Source organism: Monoraphidium neglectum (assembly GCF_000611645.1).
Source record: "Monoraphidium neglectum strain SAG 48.87 unplaced genomic scaffold scaffold00131, whole genome shotgun sequence".
NCBI lineage: Eukaryota > Viridiplantae > Chlorophyta > Chlorophyceae > Sphaeropleales > Selenastraceae > Monoraphidium > Monoraphidium neglectum.
The window spans coordinates 30,924-39,816 of NW_014013497.1; the positions used below are offsets into that span (position 1 = coordinate 30,924).

The following is an 8,893-nucleotide window of genomic DNA, read 5'->3' on the forward strand; positions in this document are numbered from 1 at the left end:
GTTCATTGGACCATCATAGCGGTCCCCGTCTGCTCAGCAGGTGTCCAGGGTGTTGTGAATGCCTCGGGTGGTTTAACTGCAACATTTATGTCGCATTACAAGGCACTCCAGGCGGCTATGCCGATAAAGGGTCTGTAGGTAAGACTCACAACACATGCAAAGCAGTGTGAGGGCCGCCGCCATGGCCCATGGTTCGATCAGCAAAAAAGCGGATATGTGCGCCACGTCAAAGAAGGGGCTGCACCGAAGGCGATGAAAAAGGATCGCATTGATGTGTAGGATGTCAGAGTGGAGTAGTATGAGAAAATTAGGTTGTAAGAAACCATCAACCATCAACAGCGCACTGCCTGATGACATAACGGAGTGCCCATGCAGTGCCGCTGCTGGTATAAATGATTGGTGTGCTGGCAAACTCCAACCGTATCTTCAGTCTATCATAAATCTGCTACAGAAACATCAGTCTATCATAAATCTGCGCCAGCATCCTACACATAAAAAGTGGCGCGAGATCACCGCGTTATATGTGTGAGCGTCTCATCGCCCGCGCAAGCACGAATCCTCGCGTGAGTCTGGTAGTGATCATCCCGCATGGCGGATAGTAGTACGCTGCTGGTGCGGCCAGGGCAGGACGCGGGCGCCGGCAGCGTCCACTGGCTGCCAATCAAGACGAGCCACAATGGGCCCTGCAAGGTGCAGGAGTTCTTTGGGCCGGAGTTGTGTCAAGGTGAACTAAATGTGCTGCTCTTGGTTGCGCTACTGAGCTGCTGGCCGATGCGCGCAACCACTGATGCGGTGATGCCACTTCTGCTTTGTGGGTGCAGCATCACATGCATTGTATTGTGTGCTTCGTACTTCATGCTGATTCGGCCATCTTGACGATGAGCGCCTTTGACACATTCAGGCAATGTTTCACTACCTCCAAGCACTACTCATGCTGCAGAACAAGTCGGCGGCGCTCAGGTCCTCGAAGCGCACCTACGTGGGCGCCACTTGAAAGGTGCGGCCAGGCGGCTGATGCACTCGCATCTGGCGATCTTTTGCCCCGGCCCCGGCTACCCTGATGCCGCTGGAATTACTGACGACAGCCTTTTGTGCCCAGGTCTGGCGCGGCAGCTGCCGCCCGGCTACGCCGGCATTGTGGTGGTCCGCAGCGCATCAGCCGGCTTGGATGAACCCGCGTGGTGCAGCAGCGCAACATTTACGGAGCTAACGTACTGGAACCACGACGCGGCGCCCGCCCCAAGCGACTGGCAAGCTCGCTGCCTGGACTGGCTGCTGTTGGCCGACAAGGTGCGAACTGTGCGCAAGATGCACACACTTGCGTCCATGTACAGGCGGCGAGCGGTGTGCTGCGCTTGAGTGGTCCACTGTTGATATCAAGGAAGTGAAACAACAACCACTTGGCGGATGTGCTTGTACCATGCGCAGGTGCACGCCCCCGTGAGCCAGCAGGCAGTGGAGCAGGAGCTGGCACGAACTGGAGTGCAGGGTGCAGGCGTCACCGGCGTCGCCTGAGCGTGCACAGGGGTAGCAGCCTAACGGAACGTTGTGAACGAAAAGTATACCTCAACTACCTTGGAGTCGTAGTCGGCCGTCACCGTCTCACAGGGGATCAAAGGAGCAAGTGTGCGGCAAGCAGCGGAGGGCACAAAGCGAGTGGGGTATCCCTGCCCGTACCCGTTCCACCGGGACTCATATCACCAAATGAACTGATGTTTTTGGTGCAGTTTGGCGCAATTCAAGAGGGCTGTGTCCGTTGATTTTTCATGGGTGGGTGGGTGGGTGTGCCGCTGGTGACGACAACGTGCGGCTGCTGCAGTTGCGCCTGGTTGGCCTGTGGTGTTTTGCTGGTGCACAAATTCAACTTGTTATGTTTATGACGCGTGGCGTGTGCCGTGGGGTCTCACCAGATGGCATACAAAGGCTCGAGGCCCAGCCAGTCTGATCAGCGAGCAGCTTACTAGCTATGTGTACGAGGATCGCGTTGATCGTGCCCGTGACAGTGCATTTGCGGCATGCTGCGCGGTGCGAGATCCACCCGCGTTGCTTTGACAGCCTGCGCGCGGGCGCAATGGGGCCGCGACAGTAGTGGCATTCAAGGCTTCAGTGCAGCCGCGCCTGAGGGCGCCAGCGAGGGTGAGCATTTGACACAACAGCAGCCGCACGCGCACGCGAACGCCAACGGCGCTGCATGATGCGCCTTGTGGGGTTTGGTGTTGGCTCGGCACAGCGGCATGCTTCCCCACACTGCAATATAGAAGACCTTTGCCACTCCCCTCCCTTGCACCAGCCTGCCGTGGTGTGCTTGTGTTGGCATGCAACACAGCAGCTGGCAGCGAGTCCAGCGGAGCATGTGCCGCCGCTCATATCGTGGCCGCTGCAGCCGACGGGATCCCTGCCAGTTCAAGCAATGGCCGCACTCTCGCAGCTGCAGCGCCAGCAGAGGCGACCGGCCCGGCTTCCGGAGCGCAAGCCAGTGCGGCAGCGTCCTGCATGGAGGACGTACCGCCGGGCATTACGCTCTCCCCGCAGCTTCAGCCGCCGCTGAATTTCTCAAACAGCGACTTCAAGCGGTATGCGCGCTGGGACCGCGCCCGTATGGAGGCCGAGCTGTCCGCCCTGCAGGCGCGGGCCGCCGAGGTCCAAGCGGCGGGCGGGACCCTCAGCTCGTGGCTGTGCCTTAAAGCCACGTTCTTGCATCAGCGGCTGATTGGCCGCGGCGGTGCCAACCAGGTGGTTGCCGCAGCAGACAAGCGGGGACTGGACGTCGCAGCAGACACCAGCTTGCAGCGGCCGCTGCAGTTGGCAGGCGGCGGCATAGGAGGACAGGTGCAGCAGGTGGTTGCTGAGGCGGGGTGCACCTTCAGCAGGGACCCCCATGGCGGGGACGCCGTTGGTAGGGACGCTGGGCAGCAGCAGCACCAGCAGCAGCAGCAGCACCAGCAGCAGCACCAGCAGCAGCAGCAGCAGCAGCATCGGCTGCGGCAGCCGCATCAGCAGCGGCAGCGGCAACGGCAGCGGCGGCAAGGGCGCCAGCAGCAGCAGCTGCTGGACCTGATCATGCGGGCGCCTCTACAGCTGCCCTACCAGCTGCATCATGTTGCCCATCACCCCCTGTCAGCAGCACGCGCCGGCGACCCCTTCGATTACGACCCGGCAGGCGCCGCGCGCGTGGCTGGCTGCGACCAGGCACTGGCAGCAGCGTGGGCATTGGCGCACCAGGGTGCGGGCAACTCCCACCGGCTGCGGCAGCAGCGACTCCTATTCCACCACCTCGCGACGCGGGGCGGCCGGGCCGCCGGCGGCGGCAGCAGCCGCGTTGGCATCGAGGTGGCGGCGTTCTCGTCAATCACGCGGCTGGAGCACTCCGGCAGGAGCCTACCCGCTGGCGCAGTCATGCGCACGGAGCTGCAGCATGAGGCCGAGCCTGCTTCTCAGGACCACAGGCTGTCGCCGCGGGCGCATGCGGGCGGTTTCGGCTGGACGGGTTCAGGGCTGGGGCCGCGGCCCTCAGACCCACGGGAAACCTCAGGCGGTGGCTGGCGCGAGGGCAACTCAAACGATGGCTGGGAGGCGATGAAGAGCCGCCTGCTTAGCAGGCAGGGTATACAGCCACTGGTGAAGGATGCGGCACGCGAAGTACAGAGGGCAGATGCAGAGGCAAGTGTGCCTGCCGAGGGCGGAGCTGGCGCGCTGGCAGACGCAGGCGCGCCGGTAGCTGCTGGCTCGCCCGCGGTCGTAGGCGTGCCTGCTGCCGCAGGCGCGCAGCCAACTGCAGAAGCGCCGTCAGTGGCGGTGGCGGCCGGCAACAAGCACGCCCTTCTCGAGGCGATGAAGCGAGCGGCAGCTGGGACATGGCCGTCGTCGTCGTCATCCCTGAAGCTGCGGCCCCCCGTTGCTCTGGAACCGCTGGCACGCGACGCGACGCCGCAGCCAGCAGAGCCGGTTGCTGCAAAGGGCACTGCAAGTGTTTTGCTCAGCATCACTCCCGCTCCCCGTCTGAGCCTCAGCAGCGACAGCAGCAGTCGCACCAGCAGCAGCAGCAGCAGCAGCCTGCCGGACGCCAGCCGTAGGGCCGTTGCGCCCACCACCGACAACAGCATCGCCACGTCGCTAGGCCAGTCCCTCACCTATGCTCAGGAGGCTGCTGCAGGCGCAGCTGTTCACAATTCTGAGCAGCACCTCGCGCGTGGCGATGCGAGGGATGCGCAACAGGTCTGGCAGGATGAAGGTGGCGAAGCCCTGCGGGCGCTCATGTCACCCAGGCCCACAGCCATGGACGATCACGTGCCGCAAACATCTGCCTCAACTTCAGACCAGCAGCAGCACACGACACTTCACGATCATCATCCTCACCATCATCAGGAGCAGCAGCAGCAACAGCAGCAGCAGGTGTCGTTGCTGGCTCTGGCTTTGCAGGATGAAGCCGATGTGCAGAGCCTATCGGCAGCCATGGCCCTGGCCGAGGCAAGCGCTGTGGCCGCATCCACGCTCCAGCGCGCCCCGCAGCGGGACGCCCCTGAGGGACGGCAGGGCGTGTTGATGGAGCAGCGTGACACAGCACGCCGTGCGGCGGAGGCCGAGGAGGCGCTGGCGAGCATCTTTGAGCGCCAGGCGCGGCGGCAGCAGCACAAGCAACAGCACGAGCGGACTCCGCGGCCGCAGCCGCAGGAGCAGCCACGGCGGCAGCAGCAGCAAGTGCAACACCAGGCAGAGGCGCCCTCGCTGTTGACTGCGGCGGAGCCGGCTGTCGAGGAGCGGGCGCCGCCCACCCAGCTGGTACCCCAGCAGCAGCGGCGCTATGACGAGTTGCTGGAGCAGCTGAGGGCGGGCCCTGCGCAGGAACAGGATTTGGTGAGGGGAACAGCGGGACCAACGCAGCAGCAACAGCACCAGCACCAGCACGAGAAACAGCAGCGGCAGCAGCAGCAGCAGCGGCAGCATTTGCAGGCGACAGGCAAGCCGCAGGCGTCCCTTGATGACCTGCTGCGGCACATGGAGGGCAGCGGCTCGGCGCCGCAGCCTGTATCGCCGGTATCCGCGGGCCTGGCCGCCTTAGACATGGCCAAGGCTGTTGCCACGGACGGCGCCCAGCAGCGGGTGCCACCAACCCAGCTGGGAGCTCAGCAGCAGCAGCGCTATGACGAGTTGCTTGAGCAGCTCAGGGCGGGCCCCGCGCGGCAGCAGGGGCTGAGGGCAGCACAGGGAGAAACGCAGTCGCAGCATCTGCAGCACAAGCACGAGGAGCAGCAGCAGGAGCACCAGCAGCAGCAGCAGCAGCAGCATATGCAGGGGCCAGGCAGTCAACAGCCATCCCTTGATGACCTGCTCCGGCGCATGGAGGGGAGGGGCTCGGCGCCGCAGCCTGTATCGCCGGTAGCCGCAGCCCTGGCGGCCTTGGACCGGGCCAAGACTGTTGCCGCAGATAGCGCCCAATCATCCAGCAGTGCAGCGGCACAGGTGCGCACAGCACTCATCTTGAACCGTGTGGAAGCACCGGGCAAGCCGGCCGACCAGCAGCAGGCGGCGCTGACCCAGCTGCGCGCCCAGCAGCAGCGGCGCTATGACGAATTGCTTGAGCAGCTCGGGGCGGGCCCTGCACGGCAACAGGATCCTGTGCAGACAGCAGAGGGGCCGATGCAGCCGCAGCAGCAGCAGCAACAACAGCAGCAGCGGCAGCAGCATTTGCAGGCGGCAGACAAGTCACAGGCGTCCCTTGATGACCTGCTCCTGCGCATGGAGGGCAGCCGCTCTCCACCCCAGCCTGTGTCGCCGGTAGCTGCGGCCCTGGCAGCCTTGGGCGCCAAGGCTATTGCCACGGACGGCGCCCACGCGTCCAGCAGTGCAGCGGCACAGGTGCGGCCAGCACTCACCTTGCACCGTGTCGAAGTGCTGGGCAAGCCGCCTGTCGAGCAAGGGGCGCCGCCCACTCAGCTGGGAGCCCAGCAGCAGCAGCGCTATGACGAGTTGCTTGAGCAGCTCAGGGCGGGCCCTGCGCGGCAACAGGCTCTGGAGCAGATAGCAGAGGGGCCGATGCAGTCGCAGCAGCAGCAGCAACAGCAGCAGCAGCGGCAGCAGCAGCAGCATTTGCAGGCGGCAGACAAGCCACAGGCGTCCCTTGATGACCTGCTCCTGCGCATGGAGGGCAGCCGCTCTCCACCCCAGCCTGTGTCGCCGGTAGCTGCGGCCCTGGCGGCCTTGGGCGCCAAGGCTGTTGCCACGGACGGCGCCCACGCGTCCAGCAGTGCAGCGGCACAGGTGCGGCCAGCACTCAGCTTGCGCAAGCCGCTTGTTGAGCAGCGGTCGCCGCCCACCCAGCTGGGAGCCCAGCAGCAGCAGCGCTATGACGAGTTGCTTGAGCAGCTCAGGGCAGGCCCTGCGCGGCAGCAGGCTCTGGAGCAGACAGCAGAAGGGCCGACGCAGTCGCAGCAGTGGCAGCAGCAAGCGCAGCAGCGGCAGCATCGGCAGCATTTGCATGCGGCAGACAAGCCACAGGCGTCCCTCGATGACCTCCTGCGGCGCATGGAGGGCAGCGGCTCGGCGCCGCAGCCTGTATCGTCGTTAGCCGCGGCCCTGGCGGCTTCAGACCCAGCAAAGGCTGTTGCCACGGACGGCGCCCATTCGGCCAGCAGTGCAGCGGCCAGCAGTGCAGCGGCAGAGGTGGGAGATGTCATGACGCTGCGCTTGAGCCGCAGTGAAATGCTTGGCAGGTCGGGCAGCAGAGCCTGGGGCCCGCGGCCCACCTCGCAGGTGCCGGCCAGCTTCCTGGCGCTGCAAGAGGCGCTGGCGGCGTGGCAGCATCAACAACAGGCGCCTGGGTCGCAGGACGGCGCAGTCGGCGTTGGCAGCAGCAGTGGCGGGACTCTGGACATGGTGCTGTCCAGCATGCAGGCGCAGCTGGCGCCCAAGCAGCAGGGAGCTGGCCAGCAGCAGCAGCAGGGGCAGCAGCAGCAGGAGCAGCAGCAACAGCGGCAGCAACAGCAACAGCAGGCTGTCGCTGCGCCTCTACGTGCGGCCGCTTCCGTGCACGACGGGGGGCGCGGCCAGCCGACCTTGCGGGTGGGGCAGCCGCTGCGCTCCAGTGTCCTGGACGCGACTTTGCAGATGGGAAGCACAGTCCTGGGTTCGCGCCCCACCCCTAGAATGCCAGCCAGCTTCAACGCGCTCCAGGAAGCGCTGGCAGCCCGGCAGCAGCACGAGCGCCAGGCACCCACTCAGCAGCACAGCGCTGCGGATGGCAGCAGCAGTGGCGGGACTCTGGACATGGTGCTGTCCAGCATGCAGGCGCAGCTGGCGCCCAAGCAGCAGGGAGCTGGCCAGGAGCAGCAGCAGGGGCAGCAGCAGCAGCGGTGGCAGCGGCCTTTGGGCCTGGCGGAGCTGGTGGAGCGGCCTGCTGCAGCATTCGAGGCGGCTGCGCAGCAACAGCAGCAGCAGCAGCAGCAGCAGCAGCAGCGCCTGCTGCAGCAGCCTCTCTTCAGGGACCTCGCGGAAGCGCTCAGCGCCCCTGCAGGGGCCGCAGCCCCGCCCCTGCAGCCGCAGACGGCCCCTCGGGAGCCCGCGGCGGCCAGCCTCGAAGACATCATGCGCGCGATGGAGCAGACGCCGCAGGCGCCGACGCGCACGGATGGAACGGGTGGTGAGCAGCAGTCGTGGATGCAGCAGGTCATCAGCGGGGAGGTGGTGATTGCGCCGCCCCCGGCAGAGCAGCAGGCCAGGCCGACGTCAAGGGGGCAGCATTGGCAGCAGCACCACCACCAGCATCAGCAGCAGCAGCAGCAGCCATGGGAGGAGGACTGGTCGCGGGAACCGCAACACTACGACGCGCCGCAGCGCGACTGGCGGCGGCGAGACGAGCGGCCGCCGGCGAGCGATCCCGTCGCCGCGGCCGACGCCGCCACGGTGCTGGACGAGGACGAGATGAGCGAGCGGCTGCGGGCGACCAGGGCGCTGATCAACCTGGAAGTCAGCAAGATTGACCGCGAGCAGAAGGTCAAGGCCAAGGGCCGCGCCGAGGAGCAGCGCCGCGCGGCGTGGGCCGCGCCGGACGCCTCGGACGAGGAGGCCGAGGCGCCCCGCGGCCGAAAAGGCGCGAGCGGCGCGCGCAGCAAGGCGCTGGCCCGGTTGGCGGGCAAGGCGGAGGCGGCGGCCGCGGCCGCGGCCGCCAGGGAGGAGCGCGGCAAGAAGAAGGCCGCGGCGGCTGCCGCCGGCGCCGACCGCTGGGCCAGCAAGCTGCAGGGCCTGCGCCCAAGCGACGCGGGGGCGGGCGCCGCGGCCGACGAGGCCGCGCATCCCGGAGACGCGGCGGCGGCGCCCAAGGCCGAGGCTGCGGCCGCAGCCGCCGCACGGGGGCGCAGCGCAGGGTCAGGCGCGGCAGAGGGCGAGCTGGCCCACATTGAGCTGCCGGGCGGCTGCAGCGTCCGCCAGCTGGCGGCGCTGCTGGGGGCCGACTTGGACGCGGTGGAAGCTGCCCTGACGGAGCTGGGTGACGTCATCTACTCATGTGGGCGCCTGGCGGGCGTGTTTGTGGCAGTTTTGGTCGCGGGGCGACAGCAAATGGACCTAGCTGCACCAGCAATCGCATGATGCTCTAAGATGCTGCCGCATCTGCCCGTCGCCCCCGCTCAGCCGCCCCATGCCCCTCACGCCCCAACACCACGCATTCCCATGTTTCATCATGATGTTTAAACATCAGCTCCCCCACACTCAACACCAGCGCGCCTTTCCCTCCTCGCAACCCCTGCCGGCCCAACCCTCGGCTCCCTTGGACCCTACCCCCGACCGCAGCCGAGGACCCCGTCAACCTCGAATCGGCCGAACTGGTCGCCCTCGACTACAACGCGCTGCTGGTCAGGACAGAGCAGGCCGCCGGCGACGGCGGCGCCGCGGCCCACGG

General features: G+C 66.4%; 2 protein-coding genes across 2 annotated transcripts in view; one reads left to right on the forward strand and one right to left on the reverse strand.

Moving 5' to 3' along the window:
- MNEG_1337 (glucose-6-phosphate 1-dehydrogenase) overlaps positions 1-183 on the reverse strand; it is a gene marked incomplete at both ends in the record, with an annotated part of 6,181 nt that extends 5,998 nt beyond the window's left edge. Inside the window, one exon of the mRNA XM_014050184.1 lies at positions 150-183. Within this exon, the coding sequence (XP_013905638.1) occupies positions 150-183 (34 nt within the window). The remainder of the gene's footprint in view (positions 1-149) is intronic.
- A 4,269-nt stretch (positions 184-4,452) lies between these two features.
- On the forward strand, positions 4,453-8,583 carry MNEG_1338 (hypothetical protein; the record flags this gene model as incomplete). Its single annotated transcript, XM_014050185.1, has 1 exon — positions 4,453-8,583. The coding sequence occupies one exon, from the start codon at positions 4,453-4,455 to the stop codon at positions 8,581-8,583; it is 4,131 nt and encodes a 1,376-aa protein (XP_013905639.1).
- Between the last annotated feature and the right edge of the window lie 310 nt (positions 8,584-8,893).